Consider the following 24,640-nt stretch of genomic DNA (forward strand, 5'->3'; position numbering starts at 1 on the left):
TAGTTACAGACGTCCACAATGGGAGAAGTCCTCCGTCCAAGACCTAGATGACTGGCGTGATCTGGAGCGCCCGCTCGATCAGCGAATGCTGGTCGCTTGCGCCCCAGCCGAACAGGGCAGCCTCCCAGGAGGAGAATGATGGGTGGGAGATGGGTGTGTGGTTTCCTGGTGGGTTCGGGCACTCCCAGACAGAGTGGTAGAGCGTTGTGTTTGGATTGTTGCACTGAACATTCGATGCATTGCGTGGGGAAGAATGCTAGGGTAGGCGAGAGGTTGGAGCCGGTGCCAGGCGATGGCGTCGGCCTTATTGAGAGGGTTTTGTGGAGTGGTGGAAGCATTCTTCTTTGTGTTTTGTAGTACTCGGTTATGTTCGTGTAAGTGAGCGGTTCTGAGCTTGGAGGCCCCGCGGGGTGTCTTGCGCCTCCTCAACGTTTTCTTTGTCGGCAGTCTGGACTAGGCCAGGCGTCCTGGCCTCTTCCTCCGCCGGTGCCCGGCGGTTCAGATCTCGGGCGAGCGCGTGCGCCTGCTCATTAATTTGCCAGGGAGAGAAGCATGACCTGGGGCCAAAACAATGCTAATAGGTGAAGGTTGTTGGCGTGGCAATGATGCAGAATGTGTCTTGCCTCTGTGGCTATGCCCGATACGTATGCTCGGAATGCTACCTGCGAGTCGGTGATGACTATTCCTGTGGCGTTTCATTGTGTATCGCTTTCTCTACTTCAGTATATAGCATTCTTATGGTGTAGATGTCGTATCGCGAGTGCAATGGTGGCCTCTTCCGCCGTCTTGCTTCGAGTTGGCAGCCCTAATGGAGCCGGTGATTTGAATTCTGCCTGTTTCTAACGTGGCCACGATGTTCATGGCGTCTGTTAGTGTCGGGTATATGGCCGCGTCCGAATACAAGACGTGAGGGTTCACGCCGAATTCCCGAGTGAGGGCTTGGACTAGCGGGCGCTGCCTGAACATGTTGTGTTCAGGGTGCAAGTTTTTCAGAACTGGGCTACTTTTATTTTGGCCCGGATTGGAGGTGCCAGTGCTGCGATTCCCTTAGGGTAATGAAGTGTTTGGCACGGGGTAGCGTAGTAGCTAGGAACACAAATGCCAACGCATACTCCGCCACATGAACCGGATTGATCCTTTGTGAAATGTTTATTGCAACTAAAGCATGAAGGTCATGCGCACGCGAAGGGTCTTAGTGCTGCACAACATTGAATGAAAGCGTAATCCGGTAAAAGAAAAGGGACAACAAAAATAATTAGTAATGACTGTGGTTTATTGTACACAGATGAAGGTTGTTGCTTTTCACCTACGTTTTTCATGTACACTTCAAGGTGAGGAGACATAATCTACATTTTACACAATATATCGATTCGTTCCACCTATTTTGTACATGAACATAGCTGTGCGCAAACAATCCTGACAGAACTACTGTCCAAGACGTGAAAATACTCGGCGTGCTGCGCACAACACGCTGCCAGATAGTTTCCATACATGTAGACGTCCCAGTGCAGAAGAATCGCCATTTGCTTTTAATCCCACATGACATCTTGTACACACTTCCAACTTATGCCTTTTGGAAATACCAGTTTAACAGAATCATAACAAAGCATGACAACAGCATCATGACTGAAACATCCTTCAAGAGCATTTATGGCAGATTATAGCACTGTCTGACAAGCGCATATATTTATTAAAACTCTAAAGAATGAGAAGTTCAGCGCTGAGAAAATACTTCCTAAGTAGCGAATGAACCCTGATTACAAGCTGTATCCACCCTTCCGCACTCATAACAATGTTAACTGAAGCCTGTTCCTACCGCGAACGGTAGCACAATCGCTCTTTGTTTACCGCAGCAGCATTCACTGAATGACGCAGCCATTTGTTAATATTATACTTTACACGGGACAACAAACAAAAGTGCGAACGTCCTGCGAAGCATTTATACAAAAGCACTTTCGGAAAAGTGATTTCCGCTTTTCATTTCTCACTTGAAAACATAATTTATGTTCTTGTGGATCCAAAACAGGTCGGCTTCTTAATTACGAAAACAACAAAGAAACAGCTGCATTAGACTTTGTTTCTCTTTGTTAGACCTTGTTTTTTTTTTATATTCATGAGAGATGCAGGTGAGCGAAGCAAATTAGCGCGCTAACAGAAACTTCATCGGTAACTTATCTGAGCAGAGGAATCAGGCTCATATATGTCTAAGTTCCGCAGGTTTAGCTGCTAAGGACTGTTACGACAGAAGCTCGTGGCGCCAATTTCGTGGCATGTCACACAACGTATTCGTCCGTTCGCTACGTTTCTGCCTCCGGGAACGGCCGACCTCGCGAGCTACGCAGCCACTTGGTTCTTTTCAAGAGATATAGGCCTTGTCTGAGCTAACTTCGAACCGTGCCACTTGAAAGTTGCCTTGCGTTTATACGACTAAGATGCAAGGAGCAGAGTGCGAGGCAGAACAAGAATTCCATGCCTCGCATTGTGCCTGTTGTATGTTTAACTTGTTAAAGTTCGCTGCTTCGAAATAGTGAATTCCAGACAACAAATAATTGTCAGCAACATAAATCCAAACAATTTTAGCCCCTCTTTGTAGAAGAGGCTTTGCATTTAAACAGAAGTTAAATAATTACAAGCATTGTAGATCGGACTCACCCTCACAAATTGAAGATGTAGCATGCATTGTGCAAACGAAGCACGTCTCACAACTTGAGTTTGTTAGAAATAAATTCTGCAGGAAAACGAAGTTGTTACCAACTGTTCACTTTTCTCCAAGCACTAACCGTTATTAACAAAACTGTTGCAGCATCGCGGTGAACAGTTATATATACAGTTTAAAAAAAATGAGAAAACGTTAACAGTACAAGGCGCCTAGGAGACGTGACTGCTCAAGTTTAAGATTCTTAAGCAGTGCGTACTAAAATATTTTGCAGAATTTTGGGGTCTGTTTAACGAGGCTTGCATCATCATGTGTACGAGACGTTTTCAAACTTGGAGCCACCTAAGCTCTCTGAGACATTCAGATCGACGCATCCGTCCGATGCAGGACTCGATATTTGAAAGTTTCCAGGTTTGATAATCGATGCCAGCATTGGACATCAACAAAATATCGACAAATTTTACGCGGTTTCTCAGATTAGACAAAACAAAAGAACCTATCGGAGAGTGCGTATAACAAGTTCGTCGTTGGTGTAACGTCACATGACCGCACCGGTGTATTGAGCACTTCGCCCACAGATAAGGTAGGTCGTGCTTCATGTGCTGGAGGTGGACAGAGTTTTGGACTGAAGATTCAATTCAGATGCAAGATGGCCTCGTTGCAGACTCTTTGCGCCTTGTGCTCAATTCAAACTTGAGCGGCGCCTTTTGAAGAAGTCTACAGGGCCCTGATCAGCACTGCAACGACGTCTTGAGCCACTGAAAGAAGAGAAGATACGCATCGCACAGCCAGTGAGCCAGAAAAACTTAATATTGGAGTCAGTAAGAGATTCGGGAGGTGGGTTGCGCGAGTTTAGAGTTGTTTTGTACTTGCTACGACGGTCTGCCCACAACGTAAGGCGTGTAGACGAGCAAGCTTCGTTTTCATTCAATTAACATTATTTACCTTACCCTACATGGCCACAGGCTTTGGGGGGGGTAGGGTGGGGGGCAAAATAAAGATACATATGAGAATTACAGAATACTAAATACAGTGTAAAGTCTTTAAAAATAGTCAGCACATGATGATTGATTGTAATACGTGCGTAAATGATATGAGTTGAGTCGCACAGGAGTATGATTTGCAGAATGCGTGTTGAACTGGTGTGAAAAATGAGTTCGATTTAATAAATTTGACGGGCTTCGAGAATATTTTTATGTTCAAGCATTTTGCGTCAAGTACTTGTGAGCGAAATGGGGCGGTAATTGAGAGACGAAGTTTTAGTGCTAGTTTTGGAAATAGGAACCACCTTTCCGACTTTCCATTCAACAGGTATAATTGATGTGCCAATTGATAGGTGAAAAATTTTGGTTGAAATTCTGAAATCGCAGGTGTTTTGCGGGAATTTAGAGTTAATACAGTTAAATAAATGGGAGGAGTGAAGGTTAAGAGTTAAGTTTTGCAGTGCCGAGCACATATACAGTTATAGGGGACTTAATGACGTAGCTGTAAAGAGGAGAGAATGGCAGCAAAACATTAGTAGCGTTGGTAATATTCTGTATAAATGGGAAGCACACTAGCACAAATTTCCGGGAAACGGATCGCCAGCGCCATCTAGTAAAGTAATCAAATCAACTCTCTAATAGCGCGCAAAAAAACTCTTTAATAGCGCGCAATAATTGCTTAACGTTTGTTTTTAACATTGCTGGAAATGTTTTCGATAAAACATTATTTTTAGCCTGTTTCACATCCGTTTCATACCTTGCCCATCACTTGAAAAAAGTTATAATTGTTGCCCCGGCCTCCCACCGTCGCGTATCATTTTGTGCCACGTTAAGTTCCACCATTTGAAAAGTATAAACCATCTAGTCTAGAAACGACCGCCACCAAGACTGCTTTCTTCTGCGCTGAGCATTTCTCATAAGAATTTTTTTTTTTCCGAGCTTCTAACTTCAGCGTGTTTTCTCAGTTCCAATACTTTATACGTTATTTCTGCTAGCACGATGGAGATAGCGGAAGTTGCTGTTCCATGGCTTTCAGCACTGAGACATATGTATTTGGCGCATACACTTACCTCGGCAAGTGTCATCTTGATGAAGCCGTTCTGAAGGGGATCCTTCTTCTCGAACGTTGCTGCGAGGTAATTCAGATAGTTAGAAAGAATTTTGATTGCGATCTTAAAGGACAGCGCCGAGAACGACGCGTGGTGCGTGCTGACCTCGGTCCATTTAATAAATAAAATAAAAAGAAAGCTAGCATGCTCCAGCCCCAAAGTATTTAGATAAGTCGCGTCCTCACAGATGGCGCTTGGTAATAAAACTCAAAGCTTTCTTGCGACCGATGCATATGGGAAGTGGGAACGGTTCTAAGGAAGAAAAATTAAAGGCAATGTGTCTTTAAGTGCTGCAACTGAGCTTCGGGGCACGCCGTAACGAAGGGCTGCAGATATTAATATGAGCAGCTGGATTTTTTTTAACGTGCACGGAAACCTTAGTGGATGGGCGAATCTGAATTTTGCGCGACTTTTGAAATGCGGTCGCTGCATTTAGGATTACCGGAGCCTGCAGAACACTAATAAAGCTTTAGAAAATGAGGCTGTTCTCAACATTTGCTTGAGCGAGGTCGCCAATGTTAATAGCTGCACGTCGCTATGCAACGCTACTTATATCAGGAAAGGCACGGGGCAGAACAACTACAACACCACAATCCTGAAGATAACATCAAAACCGGATAAATCCTTTAGTAGCGAAAAATTCACGCATTTATGTGTGACCTTATGCACACCAACAGCCGGAGAATGGGCAGTCAGCGTGCAATAGTTTTTTTATATGTCGTTTCTTATTTTGGTATGATCCTTTCATATTTTAGTAAAGACCCATGGTATATAGCACTGTCGAGCCCTGACCCTCAAGATTGCAACATTCAGTAATTCTACCTTCATATATCCTACTCTTCCTTTTCGAACTTTTATCTTCAAACGGGCTTTGTTTTTACCTCAGTCTGCAGTTTAAGGTGACCTTTGACACGGTCCACTCTAAAGGCCGAGGGTTGAGGTTCTCAAGGCCACATCACGCCTTATTAATTTCAACCCGCGCCGTTCTACCCTCTGCGCTTACCAAAGGCCACGGAGAGGTGGAGGATGCAGGACACAAAGTCCCCGAACCGCAGCGTGCCGTCTTTCCTCATGTACCTCAGCATCAGCATCGCCAAAATATCTGTGTTGAGCTGAAAACCTGCAGGGAAAAGAGCACCGTGTTGACGTTTGACTGCGGGACAGGAAAGCACATCTCGTTCGATTCCATAATACCTGCCTTCAGATAGACCAAAAGATCTATCTTCCAACGTGCGGCTACGCATAAACACCAACAGGCAATCAAGTAGCAGGCACGTACACCCTTTTTCAAAAGTAAGTATCCCAGGGGTTTCATTGTGAACCATGCTGTGAAGGAGTTGAGATCTGGGCCAGTTGGTGCATAAGCGAAAAAACCAGTCAACGAAAGACGAGGGACAAGAGGAGGAATGCAAACAACAATTCTTTTACTGTTTTTTTTCGCCTAACATGCTGTGAGGCTCGTTATGCATTAATTGAGAGTGTTTCATATCTGTAGAAGAACTGAGGATTGGGCGAGTTGGTGGTGATCTACTGTATTAAAAACCAGCGCTAAAAAACAGACACAGGACGAGACGAGACACGCGGAAGGCGCTGAACTTACAACTGAATTTTATTCGATAGTAAGAAGTCAATTTATACAATACACACACACGTGTAAGGTTGTCTCGTCAAACACAGATGCACTGCAATCACCCACATGCGATAAGACCAAAAAAAAAACATTAAACAAATTTCCAAGGCACGTGCGCTGTCGGCAACTCCGCAACCCACAAGAAAGCAAGCTCATTTCCCTGCTTGACAAGTTAATCGACGTTTTTCTCACGCATCCATCGCCCTTTCTCAGAGTGTGGAATGCCTCAGCGACCTCTCTTGTGCATTGGTCATCATGTACAAACAGCACTGTCGTATCAACAAAAAACGGAGTACAATTACACGCAATGCAGTGTTGTGCTACATTTCTATTTTCTTTCCTGCTGACGGATACACACGTGTGCGTGTGTTTGTGTGTGTATTGTAAAAATTGACATCTTACAATCGAATAAAATTCAGTTGTAAGTTCAGCGCCTTCCGCGCGTCTCGTCTCGTCCTGTGTCTGTGTTTTTTAGCACTGGTTTTTAATACTATGTTCCATATCTGTTAACGGTGAGAGGAGCGCTGCAAAATTTGCTACTTCCCCGGATGCCGCAATAAGAGCCCCACTACTCGGCTTAGAAGCAAACCCCTTGAACACATTACTTCTGAAAAAGCCTGCATGTAACTGACAGCTACTGCCGTTGTTTAGCAGCGGCCGCTGATATAAAACATTCATGGCCGCACACGCTGAGGGCATGACGTAAACTACTCTGCGCAAAGGCAACGATGCAGTTACAAGAGCCAAGTAGCATGCGGTCGTCAAACGCGATGGAGCTTACCGTCGTGTCCGAATATTTTATGCGGAGCGTAAAACCAGCCACCGGAATGTACATGACTGTGCACAGTGGCCACTCGCGCGCACTTATTTTCGGACAGAGCCTGGCCATTTGCGCGAGAGCGGCGCGAACTTGAATTCTTTTCGTATTTCGTAAATAGTAATCCCCTCTATAATTCTCCGCGCTATCCTCTCCCTTTCCCTTTCACCTCGGCCTGCTGCAGCTCGGGTGCTTAAGGTATTAGATAGCAATTGGCGCAGTCGGCAACATTCTTTTCCTTCAGCTATTTTTTTTTATGTATAAACCAGTACTACTGACAGCGAGAGGTGCACCCGTCCGAGAAGCCTGCGGGACGAGAGGAAAGCATGAGGCACTGAACGTTACGCGCCGCTAAAAGCGATATTAGTTATGACAATTGGGGTATTGTCTCACTGCATGCCACGCAACAGCGCCCAACCCACTCTATACCACTCTATGTGGGAGTGCCCTATATGTCGTTGCCCAAGCAGATGAAAGAAAAAAATTAAGAAAATGAAAATAAGTATTTCGTTATCTGCCATTCTGACAATGAAGGCCGAATTCACAAGGATACCGTAGTAATTCCGTGAACGTTCGACGCCACACGATCTCCTGCATGCCTTGTTCTTGTAACAGCGTGTTGACAAAGCAGCGTTCAAGAACGCTGCAGCACTGACCGACGTCAAGAATGGCGTCGCGGAGCTTCTCGGCCCTCAGGATGCCCGCGGTGCCGCGAGTGTGCTTCTTGAAGGTGCTCTGCCAGTACTTGAGGCTGCACATAAAGTTCTTGTACTCCTGGTACCGCAGCCGGCCGAGACCCGTTGGCTGGTTGCGAGTCAAGGACAACTGCGCGACATCAGGAGCTTATTGTGGGTTCCAGTTACGCTGTTGCAGAAAAACTCGGGGCAGTGTCAGATTGCTTCTGAAGAAATCCGAAGCTGAAGCTGCAAAAGCAGCTGAGAGCTGCGTTCAGTGCTTAAGACGGGGTACTTATGGTTGAACAAATGAGTTTACAACGAGAACGTGCATTTTTGCAATGCTTGCACTTATCGCATATTTGTTCCGTCGTGCATTACGCCGACATGTATACAACTCACAGAACGCTGTCGTGTTAAATGTAAAATAATAAAGTAAAAATAAAATGATAGCATAACTTGGTTTAGCGTTGCCTTGCAGGTTTGTCGTAGCTGTTTTTTTTATTTCTATGCGTGTTTTTACTATAGCCACAAAATTTAAAATAAAGCATCTTTGCGCACCCAGTAGTCAGCAATATCACCTCTCTTTACTACTTGCAGCTTTTCACGCTTTATTGTGCGTGATTCTTTATGATTGTATTTAATTATTTGCTCAGCTATATAGCTTCCGGTGTATTCTACGCGGCAAAAGTTGATAAGACAATGACAAATCACAGATACGGTCAAGCGCTTTAGCAGCTTCGAGGTAAGCAAACCGGTAAAGGATACGTCCAGCGCCATCACGACTTGTCGGCAAACTTCCAACGTTGCACAGCTTTTGACGTAGTCTGGAATAATAAAAATAAATAAGGGGTGAACAAAAATAAAGAAGGACGTCGAAGAAGACGTAAGGTAGAGAAAACTTTTTAGTTACATTTAGCACAAAGGACGGAAATACAGGACTGGCGCCAGACCTGTATTCTGTGTTCCTGCCCTTTGCAATAAAAATATTTAAATAAAATTGCGTAAGTACCTGCTAGCGCAATCCAAAGTACTAGAGAAACATCGAACCCTTGCAGAGCCTTGCTCTTCAATTTTTCTCAAACAGCTCGCGTTTACATTTAGTACTGTCACAGCTATAGACCAAGGTGTCGAAAAGAAAAACTGACCACATCGTCGTAAACGTGCCCATTTAGCACTTTTCCGTAAACATTGTGTGCCCCCAAAACTTACAGGCGATTTCTTCCAGTCACCGCATGTCATCCTATCACAACAGGATCACTGTCAAAATTAAACGCGTAACTTGCTACACATCTCTTTAAGCAAATAATTCATTTCAAGTATCATCACTGAATGGAAAAGTTTGCGGCGAGGCATCGCCACAGAAAGAACATTAAAAAAATTTCAAGATGTCGTTCGCAGTGAGGGAAACATGTAATGGCGTCGGTTCATACATTGTTTATATATTTTAATGTGTTTATTACATATCACTCTGAGCACACTGAGGCGCATAGTAAATAATTAAATAAATAAACGATAAATATACAGACACCGAAACACTTTTCTCGCTTTACATCATGTGTGGCTTGCTTATCAAGACCTGCAACGGATCAGCCCTCACAAGTGATAACCGCGGGCGGTCTAAACTAATCCGGAGCCATCTGCTACGGCGTCCCTCTAAAGCCAATGTGTCGCCTCGGGACGTTAAACCCCGCATTCAAGGCGCAAAGCTGGACTAGTTTGTTGTTAATCACATTATAAAAAGACAAGCGCTTGAGACGGTGAAAAAGAAATGGAAGAAGACAGGATGTGCGCTCATCCTGCTGGTATTTCTTTGTCCCCGTCTCAAGCGCTATAGTCTTTTTATACTACGCAAAATCCCGCAATTTACAATTTATGAATAACATGCGACACAGTCGTGTTATCTGCACTGACCAGAAGCATAGTGACCAACGACGCTGTTCTCCACTGAATCATGTTCCTTCGTATAGCCATGAGTGGTGTGCGAATATCAGTTAAACCAAAGAGGGATCGATGTTTTAAAAGAGCAAGTACGTCATGAAAAAACGAATCGAAAGCCAGGTTTTTGGGGTTTAAAGTCCCAAGAAAGGAAACTTTGTGACGATGGGTAGGTGTAAAGGTTGGTAGGTGGACACATTCAGTAAAATTTCCTCGAAACGTCGTTTTGACAGATGTGAGGTGAGGGAAGTGAACTGAAAAGAGGTCCCTCTGCGTCATCAGTGAAAATGTCCCAGTGAAATTAGTTTTCACAACTAAACAGCATTCGTTACATAGCGCGACGTAGGTTATGTTGGCGTGCGTACCATTAGGTAGGCAAGCTTCGAGAAGCTCCTGGAGCTCGAAGCAGTTCACCGAGGAGTGCTCGTCCGCCACTTGAAGGAAGACGGCCTCGTACGAGCTGATTTTGCTGTCGAATGAGGGTGGCGCCTGGAACACCGCAAAGACAGCGGCGTCAGCACCCGAGCAAGCTGAATGCAGAGGTTCACCTCACCTTCATTATCGCTGGCTTCACTGTGCTCGGTTGGCTGTCGATAAGCCTGCGAAATGGAAAGAGGAATGAATTAAAAGATGTGGCTAAAAACCAGTATGTGACATGAATAACAACAAAACGAACTGCTGCACTCCATCCTTATTTTTTCTCTATTCTGCGCGCTGCGCTCAGCTGAAGAAATTGGTAGTGGCTTAACTTGGCTAACCCTGGAATTCAGTGAAAGGCAAGCATCTGAGGCTCGTCCATTGCAGCTCCGCTACATGCTCGGGACAGCCGTTCTATATACATATAGCCACACGACCACGTGGCTATGATGTGGAATCACATGGTCTTACGGCACCCCCATCAGATGTCATCACGTGGCTTCACATCACCCCATCGAATATTCTTAAGGTCAAATGACAACTAAAGGTAATGGGTCAAGTTCAGGGGTCAAGGGTTCGACACCATAACTGTACCACACATGGTCATACACGGCTAACGTGGTTGGGCTGAAGGTCGTTCAAGGTCATTCTCCGGCCTACGCGACGACAGCTTTACCTAGCGTAGTAAGCTTTTCGCTTCAAAAGCCAATGAAGGTCAGCGATTCACACTGACCTTACGGTAAGTCAAGTACTGCTGCATGCACTCACTTAAGCTTGGTAGGCTTCCCCGAGAAGACCCGTAGCGTGAAAGATGCCTCCTGGCCAAGCTCGAAAGTGGTTGGGAGCAAGACGTAGCCTCCTTGTTCCAGGACGCACCTGACGGACACCTGACGGACAAGTGCAGTCGCGCCACACTTGTGAAACGACCTTCACTTCTACTGTGTTGGCAGTAGAACCCATATCCACATAGCAGTTACGTATTTGCAGAATCAGTCAAGCTAATTATTCACTTATTGAATCAGTGATCGATTCATCACATTTTCGCGAAACCTCGCGAGAGCAGTGCTGTGTGTTCGCTAAGCTCAAGTTATATCTAATTGCGAATCAGATATAACTACCCTTAACTAACAAACGGCATTAACTCAGTATTGTAAGCAGTGTGCGACCTTCGTCTTCATCTGTAAATATGCATCATCGTCATCGCTCATCTTCGTCTTCGGAGAAGTGGCCGCCATGCTTGCGAGTGGCAATAAAGCTCGCTCCGTTCTCTGTCTCACAGTATATCTAATTTTCGACAGACACCTAGAGCGGTTAGCTACTGCTTGAAAAGCATCACCACAACTGATTATTCAGCCTTGTTCATTGTTCAGTCATGAATTTGTGCAAAAAAAAGCTCTGGTCACGTCCCTTGCTGAAGTCATACTGCTCGAGCAGTGTCTGTGACAGGCTAAAGAATATGCGATATCTAAACAAGGCTCGAAGTAAAAAAATGGCAACTCACCTGCTTGCAATTACTGTACTGGGAACTAAGTAGTGACTTGTTTTTCTTGAAGAAGGCTTTGTCCAGGGCCTCATTCGGTGGCTTCGGCGTCTTTGTGGTGAAAAAGAAAAGTAGTTCTCGCAAGAAGCATGGGAAATTTTTGAATATCTATGCTTTAAGCATCAGGCATACTTCTGTCTGTACATTTCATCGTACTATTTATTTGCATGCGTGTGATTGTGGACTCACAAAATTCGGTACAGCGGCAGAAGAGAAGCACAAGCGTAGACCTGATATGTTACTATAGCTCATACAAATATCATAGCAAACAGCAAACGAGTAACGATAAACATCCGCACAAGTACAATACCTATATGGCTTTCTGTGCCAATAAAAAAAATGCTCCGGCTCCCCTCTCTCCTTTATAAGAAAAACTGATATCTCTGCCGATGCCACCAATACACTTATATACGTTTGAGAATTTTTGCTCAAAACTGCGAATATAATTTTCAGCGGTGATATGTGAAGTTTACGCCAAATAATCGTGATTAATTTGAAACCTTGGTTTTTAAAAGTTGTTTAATTTAGGTTTCTAGGTTTTGTTGTTTTTTAACATGAGAGGCGTTGAAATTTCCGCACTTCTCTGGCCTTTGTCGAAAAGCTTGAAGGGAAAGTCCGTTCCCTTAGCGGCTTTCTTTTGAAGGCTTTCGTATTTGCATAAAAGCATAGCTTGGGGTTCCCAGAAAGACTAGTCTGCAAAAGGCTGCATAAGGCTGCGCATAGAGACAGGCGTATAGAAAATAGAAGTATAGAAAATAGAAGTATAGAAGTGTTGTGCACGAACCTGGTAGATGGTGAAGCCCATGACTTTAGGCTCGATGACGGCGTCTTGACTTAAGGATATGACTACCTCTTCCGACTCTGACAGGATCAGCTGGAACTGAGGATTGATGTGGAAGGTGTCTAAAGAAAGAGCGAAAGCAAAGGACGCAGAGGAGTTTGCGGTCAAATTAAAATGGGCATACCTCGCCAGAAGAAAAATCTCGACGTAACTCTGCGTCCCGTTCCTTGACAAAGGCTCAATTTGAAAAACCAAAAGTATCGATGTTGCACAAATAACGGTATCATGTCTTTAATGTTTCCATCGCAAGATATTTTTGTTTAATAAATTGCGCGACGCATATGTTGCCTAAGGCATCAGTAGCAAAATACGGTAGACCTGTTGTCGTCATGTCATCGATTGACATACTCCAACCCATACAAGAGTTCTGCCGGCTAGCACTGCAACTTCTTTTTGTTGCGGCATAGTTCTTAAGGCAGGCAGCTCCTGGAATTTTATGCACGCATCTTTTGGTGAATATACGATTATTCAAAACAAGCCTGCTGCAACCGAAGTAGCAACAAATTAAACTCAAGGACTACATCATTGAATTGTACAAACTCATTAACCTGCTCCTTCAACTTGCGCTATGCAAGGAAATAAAAGCGTACACGAAGGCGGCACTAAAGAAAGGACGTTGGTATCCTGTATAGTGTAGTTTATCCTTTTATGCCATTATTGTTGTTTGCAGCTTGACTAGCTTAATAAAGTTTTCAGCTCGGTATGGCGCTGCGAAAGGGGCGCGGGGATATTCAACGAGGGAAAGCGGCGTCATCGAAAGCACGCGCAAGACGTCTTCGATAGCTGCTAAAACATCGCGAAGTGCCATTCTGGGCGCGAGGATCAGACGCGAACCACGTCGTTTCCGCATCGTGTGCCGCTCACCGGTGTTGTTGCGGCAGCCGCCGGCGGTGGCGCCCTTCTGCCAGTGGCCCTTCCAGACCTTCATCTGCCAGGGCGTCTTGTCGCGCAGGCTGAGCTCGTCGCGGCTCGTCTCGCTGTCCAGGTGCACCACCTCGAGCGACGTGAACGTCTTCATAAAGTCCTGGTACGACATCCTGCCGGTGCGACAGCGATCGACCGCCGTGGACGGTCAGTGCACAGCGAGGGTGACAGCACTGCTTCTAATTAATAGGCCTGACTGGCCCTCACCGGACTGTGAACTTCCGTGAACGTAACAAAGGCCCCAATAACGCTGTGTGGCGAGCGGGTGATGAGAGAGCGTGCCTAGCTATTATAGTAATAAAAATTGACCATTTGTTTAGTCAGCAGACTGAGCACGATAAGAGAATTAACAATTTTCATTCTGACAAATTTATTCCAGTATTTTCATGTCTAGAGCACGCATAGTATGTAAATTCTTTACGGAAAATTACAGTAGGTATTTTTTTTTATGCAGTGAACTGCAGTTTTAAGGGACGGTAATACAAGAACCTGCAAAGCGAGATATCTTTGTGTTCAGTCTACGCTGTCCAGCGCTTTATTTCACGGGCGGGCACAGAAAAAAATAGGCTAGTGGGGGGGGAGTGAGGTAGCAAGAGGTAGGTAGTTCGGTCATTCTTTCTGTGTTGCCTGTCTCGTCGCTTTGAACCCAAGACCTTCTCAGACACACATAAAAAACTGCCATTATGACTTCTTATCAGAACTACACTAAACAACTAAAATCTGGGTACATTCACTTCTCTCTCTTTCCCGGTCTTACATATTTTATACTGAATGTATATCTCTGCTCGGCACAAAATACTTGCGACAAACTGGCGTGCTTTCTAACAAGTACTTTCGCTTATGCTTTACGCTTGAAAGTCACGGAAACCGCAAGTTCACCCTACCGACGAGACCTATAGAAAAAAAAAAAACGGGTAGGCCGCACGAAATACAAAGAAAATGCCTCGTTTAATTCATTGCGCCTCCGTTTTTCTGACACAACTTGAGTTGGCAAGGCGCTTATGCCTGTTCAGTTATGCCTAAATGTGTCCAGCGTCGGCCCATTCAGCCCACACTTCACTTCAACTACACGTGCCACGGCGTTTGTCTCATGGTCTTACCAAAATTCTCCCTCCGTGGTGCTCTTGTAGTTAAGCCTTTCTTGCTCTTCTGGCGGAACCTTGTCCCATTCCAGGGAACTATAACGCGAATGGCAAAGGAAAAGCAAAGCAATACAACGATTAAAACGTGTTCAAGTATTCCATGTAGATTCCTGAACAAACGAAATTCAAGTGGTAATCTCATCATCATCATCATGATCAGCCTGAATACGCCCACTGCAGGGCAAAGGCCGCTCCCATGTCGCTCCAATTAGCCCTGTCCTTTATCAGCGGCCATCGTATCCCCGCAAACTTCTTAACCTCATCCGCCCACCTAACCTTCTGCCGCCCCCTGCTACACTTGCCTTCTCTCGGAATCCACTCCGTTACCTTTAAGGATTAGCGGTTATCCTTCATTCGCATCAATGCCGCGCCTAAGCACATTTCTCCCTTTTGATTTCGACTACGAGTCATTAACACGCGTTCGTTCCCTCACCGACTCTGCTCGCTTTCGGTCTCTTAACGTTGCATCTATCATTTTTCTTTCCATAGCTCCCTGCGTTATAAAACGCCGTTATATAAACGGCATGTTAACACTCTTTACTGCCTATATCCGGAGTAACTGTGACTTGTCCTGTTCACTTTGACGTTTTTCATCGCCACAAAGAAGCACCTGCATGTGCCTTTAGGTTAATCGCCTCTTCTACTGCGGTGGTTTCAGTGGGTATAGCGGTCGGGTGCTGATCCCGAGGTCGCGGGTTCGATCTCGGCCGCGGCTGCCGCATTTCGATGGAGGCGAAATGCAAGGCGTCCGTGTTGTGCGCGATGTCAATGCACCTTAAAAAACCCCAGGTAGTTGAAATTGTTCCGGAGACCTCCACTACGGCGTCCCTCAAAGCCCATGTCGCTTTGGGACGTTAAACCCACATACCACAGCATCTTCTGGTTTGACCTGTAACCTCGCTTCAGGAACAAAAATGATAATAAATGAGCTAGCCTTGTGAGCTCACCTAATTGCCTCAGCCCTTCGTCATTAAATAACTCAGTAACTAATAGTGAATATAAGTATTCAAATTTTTTTTCGTGTCAGAAAAACTACGCCAATGCTGTAACATCCGCCGTACAGTCTTCGATCACTATGACCGGATTCTACATTTTGCCTGAATCAAAACCCGGCCGCCGTGGGTGGAAGTCTAGCTGCGGCAAAACAAAACGGCAGCCTAAAGTCATCGTCATCAATAGCTGCGAGCCATGGCTTATCATGTTTAATTACTGATGACCGTTCACTTCCGGTTTCAGCATCATATCCGCGTCCCGTCGCGAGCAGTTAATTCAGCCGGCCTTTCAATTCTTCCAGTGCGTTATTTGTGCTCGGCGGTAGAAAGCAATCTTTTACGAGATGTGATTTTTGCAGTACATAGAGCAAATACACATCTAAGAAACACCACGCAAAGGAGCGATCTCGCATCTTTTCCTTCTGAGTCAACGCAGCTAGTACGGACTGCCAGACTGGAACGTTATGACGTGAACACTGTATATATAACTCATATTAGAAACTTCCGCCTAGGATAGTTGTCTTTTATATATTTTGCAACAGGTCCTATACCAACTTACTCGAATGACCAGCTGCCGATGTAGTCTGTTCCTAATCCGACGGGATTCCTCAACTTCAGAAGCTGCACTTGCTCGCCTCCAGCTGTGGTCACCTGCGTAGAAAGACAAAGCCGAACTGAATGCCCACAAGAGCAATATGCGCATCCTTCACAACCTGCCATAAACATGAACGAGGGCTCCTCCAACCATTCCGTAGAAATGCAGCTGTGCTTTACGACGAGCCATCGGTCGATAAGGTGAGATGAGTACCATTTCTACCGTAAGTATTTCGTGCACTGTGGTTTACATTGCGGGAAAGTTCTTGGCTTGGGCTCCTTACCTTCTGGAACGAGAGTATCCTGTAATTTGTGCCAAGCCAGATTCCGTTCGCCATTTTTTCTGGAGATGTTCTCGTCTGAAAAAGGAGAAAATAAGAAGAAATGAATACCAGGGTCACGAGCGGTCAAAAAGGATGTGGCTACGCACGTTTATGATCGGGATATTAGTAACCTATGATATTATTTTTTCTTAGCACCCGAGTTTACATTCAAAATGCCTGGAGTTTATGAGCACTCCGATTCTATATTTTTACAGCTAGGTGCTTCTAGAAACGCAATAAATCCAGTTAGGCTCTTTGCTGAAAATGTGAGCGCAGCATATTGCTGTTAACTTGGCGGTTATTAAGAGTTGCTTTAGGCACCGAGCTTGATGCAGCAAATAATGTGCCTTTTATCGCTCTGTCACTATCTGCCCCGACGGAGGCTTAGTGTCTACGGCGTTTGGCGAGTCTTATTTCTAAGCTATAGCCCGTGACTGCTTTCTTTTTTTTTATGCGATTTAACGCGGCATTCAATTTTTTTCCCCATAGTATACAAACCGTGTTCAGTGAAAACTCGTGCGTAACTTTTCAGTTTTTGTATGTTTATTTATTTATTTCGGAATACTGTCAATCCCTTCTTGGGATTTTTACAGGAGAGGGCAAAACATACAAATATAGGTTCAGTGCTAATATTTTTTTAGAGTCAAAATAGAGGCAAAACATGCAATACACATGACAATAATAAATAAAGCAATAAGTGATCTCCCTTCCGCAGCGAGAATACATTATTTCTCACGCCTTGCCTCCTTGCCCGTGACAACCCCTTCGTTATGTTCACAGTTAAGAAAATAACTCTATGTCAAAGAGTAATGTTTCGAAATATTCACAGGAACTGAGAAGCAACTTCATTGCTGCGTAATAGGCCGCCGCGGTGGCTGAGTGGTTATGGCGCTCGGCTGCCGGCCCGAAAGACGCGGGTTCGATCCCGGCCGCGGCGGTCGAATTTCGATGGAGGCGAAATTTAGAGGCCCGTGTGCTGTGCGATGTCAGTGCACGTTAAAGAACCCCAGGTGGTCGAAATTTCCGGAGCCCTTCACTGCAGCGTCCCTGATAGCCTGAGTCGCTTTGGGACGTTAAACCCCCATAAACCAAACCATTGCTGCGTAATAAAAAAAATAGTGCGACGCAAATCGTTTTGACGGGAAGGTATCGCGAAAGAGAAAGAAACAAGTATCGCACTGTAATACGAAACACCGAGAGCCGCATACCCCCGCAAATGACTTCTTTGGCGCCAAGCTTTCTTCGGCGCCCTCTTTTCTGCGCGCGTCTCTGCCTCGGATTGCTTCCGTTCGCGGTGTCATGATTAAAACATGCGACCCGGCACGGGCCAGCCGAAGCCACCATGCCGGCCGGCGCTCCTCACGTGCCGACCCCTTCCTTCCTGAGCCTCCGCTTCCTCGAGCGTTCGGAGAGAGCGTGCTTCGAATGCGGCCGCGCCAGCGTGTGAGACAACTTGTGTTCATCAGACCGGACGGCGGCCTTCTTTACTTTTTCGCCCCCCCCCCCCTCCCCCCACATCTCCTTCGCTGCGAGGTTATGTAAGGTGAGACGTTCCGCCCCGCGGGCTCACGTATCCTGATCTGCTGCAGCTGCGCGTCCGGAATGGATTAGCGCGCGCATTCCGATCTCTGTTTGGAAGGCTTGCGGCTCGTGCTGGACTAAGAGCGCTGAAAGCCGCATTAGAATCGAAACTAGGTAAGCGGTCGTGACGTGAGAAAGACTGATCCTCGCGGAAGTTACGCGCTGAGCGTTGTTCGTGACGCGCAGTCCGTGATAACAGAGACAGCGTAGACCTTTGATAAGTCTTGCAAAACCTGTCCTATTACTAGGTGCACGCTGCATACCTACATTTGGTCCGGACGCTTAAGCCACCGCGAAGTTGCACGGTGTGTTACCTCCTATCTACTGAATGGAAACGTTCACGTGCTTGTGAAACTCAAACTGCGGATTTAAATTGCCTTTCATGATAAGCCGAAGCACGAAGAGGAGTAAAAAAAAACTTTTAGGTTGCTTCGAACAGAGGAAGATACACGGCTCGAGCCGTGTTTTGAGCATCATTAGAGCAAATGTCAGTATTTATTTACTTGTGTCTGCACAGAGACGAGTAGAAAGATTAGCACAGGATTAGCACCAAAAGAAATTACTGGTGTCAGTAATTGAAATTTATTCGGGTGCACATTTCTACCTCAGCACGTGTGCTTGGTGATGACGATACCTAGTCGAAACAAGCGTGTTAATCCTCCACATGGTGATATTTCCAACAAAATGCCCGAAAAAAAAGAGACGGATGTCCTTTTGTTTTTTCTTTTCTTTCCTAGTGTGGTATGATAGGGGTGGGATTAATAGGCAGTCCTAATACAGCAAATATGCTTTTTATATGCACGCTACAGGAACGGGAAATGATTTTCTACGTAGCCCTTGAGATGAGAGAGAGAGAGATGATTGCGCCTAGCTAGTTGGGCGTTGGATTGGCAGAAATTTGTGTAACCTTTTTTTCATACAAATAGATTCTTGCGGTGGGCTGTAGCACAAATTAAGCTTGCAGTTGCGCGTACTGCCTGCAAGTTATGTAAGTGCAGGATGTCTGGAAGGTAGGTAGTGGGTTGGTGACAAGTACGGTAGCGTTTGCGGCAGTCAAGCGGTAGCTGCGTGTGCTCTTCGTAGAGTGCTAGTTGGATGGTAGCCGCGGCGGCCAGGAGCGCACCGACACAGGGACCCACCTGAGTGTGCTGCTGCTGAACGACCGCGGTGATGAGCGTGGTGCGGCCCAGCAGCGAACCGGCCAGCGTCCGTGCGCAGCCACTGGGGTCCTCGCGAATGTTGAGCGTCTCCGTGACGCCGCCCGTCAGGTCGGCCAAGCCGTCGAGGCTGGAGCCGTACTTGAGTGCCTCGTACGATCCATACAGCCTGCACCGGAAAGCGCCGTCGGCCGTGAGTGACGGACGCCGCAACCGGTGCCTTTCACATGCAAACGGTGGCACAAACCCTGACCGCGCAAGAATCATGCTCGCGCATCAGTTAGCACAGCTCTCGTGCCTTTACCAGATAGACCTCTGATTGAGGGAATTACATGGCTTCACAAGCTGCAGAGGTTCGCCTGTATTCAGGTCAAAGTTAGGTTTGCTGTAGCAAAGTCATGTAATAGTTATTTTCAGGTCATGGTGACATAACTGCCTCCAACCAGGGCGCCCATGAAAGATCCTTTGACCTCGTTTCTTTAATCGAGCAATCAAGTGGCCAAACTTACTATGCGTACCCTCCACTGTTCACGAGGGTAAGAACCTTCGATGAGATGGTCCTCATGTTTACTGGGTAGTTTTCGTGCTAGGTAAACAGGATCCAGAAACAGGTCAACCAGTGCATATTTCTTACTTCCGCACTACTTCACGAGGTCTAACCAGCTCACCGAGTTGGTGCGAAGCTTGACCTTGAGGGTGACCTTAGCCAAACCATAAATAAGCAAACAAAATAAATATTGTCGCGACCAGCATTCAAACCCGTGGCGGCGCCAAAAAATCGGTGTCGCTGGCCATTGCACGAGAGCACTATGCTATCGCCGCAGTCGATCACGCCTCGTGTTAAACTGCAACACACTTTCGCGCTGTGCACTGCACATCATCGTTTTCAACTAATACTACTATCGAACTAATATAATATCGTCGCCAGCCGTGCCGACGACCCAGCAAAGCAAAACCTTGAGCCAACCAGGCTAAACATGCTTTCGCATATTTACTCTGTTCGACTAAGTTAAAACCATACCACTGTTTTACTTTGCTTGAGCCGGCATCACTCGGAGCGATACACTACGTTCCGGAGTGCGCTAATATTCTTTGGTTCCTTTTGAACGGTTGATTTGGGAACAAATGACGGGTGTCTAATTTGCTCCCAGCAGACGAAGTTCGCACGGAAACGGAAACGCGGGAAGACGAAGTCCTGTAGAAGCTGTGGAGCGTAACGGACCTTCATTTTACGAATTCTAATGCCCGTCCATTCAACGCCTCCTCTCGAAGCCGGCTATGTATTCTGCGGGAAGTGTGTTCTACCGCGCAGCTGTGGTTCCCTGTTGCAGAGCACAGCGCAAAAATTAAAACGTAGTTTCAAGTAATCTATAGATGTTATCAGTTAATAAGCTTTTAGGTGCGAAAGGAAACCTTTAGGCATTGCGACAGGGCGTAAAAAGGTTCCGGATTGTTACGAAGTAAACGTACACCTCGGTTCACAGGTGTTGTACCAGAATCTTGGTTGTAAAACACCAGTCCACGATCTCCACTCTGAAGTTTATTTCATAAGGTTCAATTAGTCGAAGCATGTGAATAGTACCTAACAAGTCACACTATACGAAACTGTTCAATTCATAAGAAGCACTGTCAACTTGAGCATTGTAGAAGAGCGCTTCAAGTAATGCCATCAAGAGAAGCCTTCTTCAGATGTATTTCACGGCTGTTAACCCCGGCCGCAATCGGCGTAAACAACCACAAGTGCAGACCCCTAATATACAAGACAGCAACGTTCGTAATCAAACGTAACTGCGGGTCGTAAACGGCTATTACTCCGGACACATTACGTCACAGCTCACAGTGAAGATTACAGCTTGTGGCACTCACGCCGCACAGATGCCTTTCAACTCAGCCGAGTGTTGACCATATCGATCAGAGCAACAGAGCAAATTAAAGCTGTTTTATATGCTTAATTTGTACTGAATCACGTCGCCTGCAGTGTGCAACGGTTCTGCACGCGGCTTTTCAGATGCGGTAGTCAGTAATATCAAGGCAGTACATTAAATTAAGGCGTCGGAGTAAAAGCGGAAATTTTAGTTTTAGAGCTCGCTCCCCGTTGAGTTCCGTTGGGACAGCTCTGTAATTCAACGTCTGCGATAGAATACACAAGTAAATAACGCCGCTAGAACCAATGCACGCGGTAATGCGTTGATACGCGAAAGCCAATGTGAGGCGCAACCTTCCAGTGTAGACCCCGTGTGATGCGCCACCGCATCACCAGAATTTGCACTTGTGCGCCGGATTCATGGGGTCATTGCGGCGGCAGCTGAACGCCCTAGCAAAGTCCGGGATGTTCTTGAGTGGAACGTTGCAGCGCAGCTCGTCGGCCGAGTAGCCGCGGCCCGCGTCCCTGCGGTTGGAGCACCACTTGTAGCAGCTCATCACGTAGAAGGCTTGGTCTTGCGTGAAGCGACTCATGAGCGGCGCGCTGCGGGCGACGATACCAGTCGTCCTCTGGCGCACCGAGCGGTACGCCTTGTGAGCCTGCGCCAGGCCCACGGAGTCCGCGATGTCCTCCGACATGATGGCGTTACGGTCGTACGTGCTGAGCCCGAGCGGAATGTACATGCGCTTGAGGCATCGAACGCGCTGCTCGTACTGCGCGCGGGTGTCCATGGTCCACCAGTCCCGCGACTCGCCATCCCTGGGCTGCCGCATGCTGTCGTCGTCGAAACCATGCACAATCTCGTGGGCAATCACGTGACCCAGGCCGCCGAAGTTAACGCTCACGGGGTACTTGGAGCTGTAAAAGGGGCTGTTGATAATGCCCGCCGGAATGATCATGGTGTTGGTTAAGGGCTGGTAGAAGGCATTCACGTCAGTCAGTCGAAAGTCGTAGTCGAACGCCCGGGGCTTCCAGAGCTTGTCCTTCCGGGTCCTCATGGTCACGTACCAGGCGCGCATGCGCGAGTCGAGGAACACAGCGCTCGAGTCGGGCGTGTAGGCGTAGTATTCGTCGAGAGAGCTGACAACCATGTCAGGATAGGCAACGATGGTTCGCATGGTATGAAGCTTCAGCAATGCGATCTTGCGCGTCTCGTTGTCCATCCACTTGCTCTTCGCGAAGGAGTCACTGAGCGCGTTCTTGACCAGCGTCACCATGTTGAGCACGTCGTCGCGAGCTTTGACGGGTACGCTCTCCACGGCGAAAGGAGCCCCAAAGGCGTACGGCATCAACAGGTTGAGCTCCTCGAAACAGCGGAAGAGGATGTAGTTCTTGGCGTCTTTGGCGGTCGCGAAGGTCGGCGCCACCAGCGGCAAAGAGACGAACGGTCCAAGAAACTGTATTACGAACCAGGCCACGTAGGTCAAAAGGCGTCCGTTGCGGCGGCGTCGATCATCCAGGATGACCTCACTCACGCTGCGCAGATAGCCGATGTCCGATACGCGAATCGTGTCCGAATTCTTCAGAAAAGCGGCTTCGGGAAGGTGCCTGTTGATGACCTCCAGCCAGTCGGATGCGAGAATTCCCGGGGTGTGGTTCTCCATGTCCGCGATTTTGACCGAGTGAATGATATGCGTGGTGTCTGTCAATGCTCCTAGCGACGCCATGATGTAGTTCTCGTAGAAAATGAGCGCTTCCGGTTCGAAACGATATTCGAAGACTTGCGAGCAGGAAACTATGTACTTGTGCAAGACCCAGCCGTCCATGCGGCTCCTGCGAAGAAACCAGTCCATGAGATGGCGACTCCTACCGAAGTGCAATGTTTGCTTCCCGTCCACGCTGGAGTCGTGGTCGACCGACATCTGGAGGAAGACGGGAACGTTCCAGTCGAGCGCGAGGCCCACGATGACGTCGAGCACGTCCACAGTCTCCGGTCTGGGCTCGAGTAGGTCGAGCGACCGGAGGAAGCTCTTGAGACTCTCCGTGTTATCCGCGCGGTTCATGAACACCTGGACGCATGTCTTGAACATGACCGCGGCCTTCTGCACAGCTGTCTGCCGCAACAGTGGCGCGTGGCCTACGCGCAGCAAGCTGTTGACGGCAGCATGCGCGACCATGGCTTGCAACTCGGAAAAGACGAAGTCGTTAGGGCCGTGGCTGGACTTCCAGCCGTCGCAGACGAAGTGGTAGAAGTTGTCGCACGGGCTCGCTGTGTAGTTGAGCGACTTGTACAGACTGGCTGTGAAGTCCCAGCACGAAGGGTCCTCGCACGAAGGGTACACGTAGATGGACTGCGCTGCCAACACAATGAGCACGACGAGGAGGACGAGGCCGCACAGGCATGACAAGCAGTGCGCCCATGAGCAATGGTAGCGGCGGCGAGGCGGGCGCACCACGACTCGGGTCGACTGCATCCGATGCGGGGCCGTCGCTCTTGACTACGAGAGAGGCCTGGCAGCACTGCTGGAACGTTGCGGCTCTGGAGCTAGCTCTGGTAGCTGATGCAGCACACGTGTGCGCGATCTGCACGCGCTCGGAGAGCGCGCGAGCACGGATTTCAGGTGCCCGTAAGCAGCACGGAAAAGAACCAGCCGTGTTGCCTTGACTGCTGCGAGTACATAATTCGTTTTCCCCCCTTGAACACTGGAGGAAATCTGACAGTTCAATTTTACAGTAAACATCATACCTGTACCTTTACGGAAAAGCCGTTCAGTTTAAATTCATAACAAACATTTGACGACGAGCAAAAAAGTAATTATTTGCCTCCGTCATCATCATCATCAACAACAACTATATCAAATACATCATTATCATGTTATGTGCCAAATTATATGCGTGCTGCTAGTCCTCCGGGCACGTTTAGGAATTATCGTACGAAGAATGTTGTTGCTTCAAAATGTGCAGTCTGTGACATCGATCAGATTTATCTCCGATACCTGAAGCGAAGGTTGCACCTCTTCGGAAGGACACGAGGAGACCACACTGAGCATCAGTGAGCCATTCATTACTCGTAGACTTTCTTCAACACTGTCGGCAGTGAGACGCCCTTGAGTGAGGTGCTATGCCGTGTCGATGTTGCATTCAAAATAACGTAACGACTAAATCAGACCATTTGAGCCAAATTCTGTTTCGGCCTTGTTCATTCATCTTTATAAACTGTTCAGACTATTTGTATACAGCTTCGGAGATGACTGAGTGAACTAAACATAAAATTCGAGCACCTCCTGTACAAGGTTCAGAGCAGCGATGTGGGAGGTGATGCGAGTTGTGTAAGGTTTTCCGCCACTAGACCATCCATAAATGTGGGATGGGCAGTTAAGAACAAAAGGCAACCTTGGCTTTCCATTCTATAAAGTTTCTTTAATTTTAAAGTCGAATTTGGGAATAATAAAGACGGT

At 47.0% G+C, this 24,640-nt stretch overlaps 2 protein-coding genes across 3 annotated transcripts in view; both read right to left on the bottom strand.

The window, feature by feature from the left end:
- Positions 1-1,253: 1,253 nt before the first annotated feature.
- The window catches only part of CalpC (calpain C), a 75,570-nt gene continuing 52,183 nt past the window's right edge, over positions 1,254-24,640 (bottom strand). For both annotated transcript variants that reach the window (XM_077659664.1, XM_077659665.1), the window contains exons 5-19: positions 19,301-19,487; positions 16,542-16,616; positions 16,223-16,314; positions 14,630-14,707; positions 13,470-13,642; positions 12,549-12,667; positions 11,726-11,815; positions 10,993-11,111; positions 10,361-10,406; positions 10,173-10,296; positions 8,638-8,696; positions 7,852-7,999; positions 5,752-5,868; positions 4,710-4,768; positions 1,254-3,414 (exon numbers count right to left, since the gene is read on the bottom strand). In XM_077659664.1, the coding sequence (XP_077515790.1) occupies positions 3,388-3,414; positions 4,710-4,768; positions 5,752-5,868; positions 7,852-7,999; positions 8,638-8,696; positions 10,173-10,296; positions 10,361-10,406; positions 10,993-11,111; positions 11,726-11,815; positions 12,549-12,667; positions 13,470-13,642; positions 14,630-14,707; positions 16,223-16,314; positions 16,542-16,616; positions 19,301-19,487 (1,513 nt within the window). In that variant the 3' untranslated portion in view covers positions 1,254-3,387. The remainder of the gene's footprint in view (positions 3,415-4,709; positions 4,769-5,751; positions 5,869-7,851; positions 8,000-8,637; positions 8,697-10,172; positions 10,297-10,360; positions 10,407-10,992; positions 11,112-11,725; positions 11,816-12,548; positions 12,668-13,469; positions 13,643-14,629; positions 14,708-16,222; positions 16,315-16,541; positions 16,617-19,300; positions 19,488-24,640) is intronic.
- Positions 21,283-23,670, bottom strand: LOC144123580 (neprilysin-11-like). Its single transcript, XM_077656392.1, has one exon. The coding sequence runs from the start codon at positions 23,654-23,656 to the stop codon at positions 21,572-21,574; it is 2,085 nt and encodes a 694-aa protein (XP_077512518.1). The 5' UTR covers positions 23,657-23,670; the 3' UTR covers positions 21,283-21,571.

This window comes from Amblyomma americanum, chromosome 3 (genome assembly GCF_052857255.1).
Source record: "Amblyomma americanum isolate KBUSLIRL-KWMA chromosome 3, ASM5285725v1, whole genome shotgun sequence".
Lineage (NCBI taxonomy): Eukaryota > Metazoa > Arthropoda > Arachnida > Ixodida > Ixodidae > Amblyomma > Amblyomma americanum.

Excerpts from the sequence above, each read along its gene's own strand:
- LOC144123580 (XM_077656392.1), bottom strand. The coding sequence starts at position 23,656 with ATGCAGTCGACCCGAGTCGTGGTGCGCCCGCCTCGCCGCCGCTACCAT.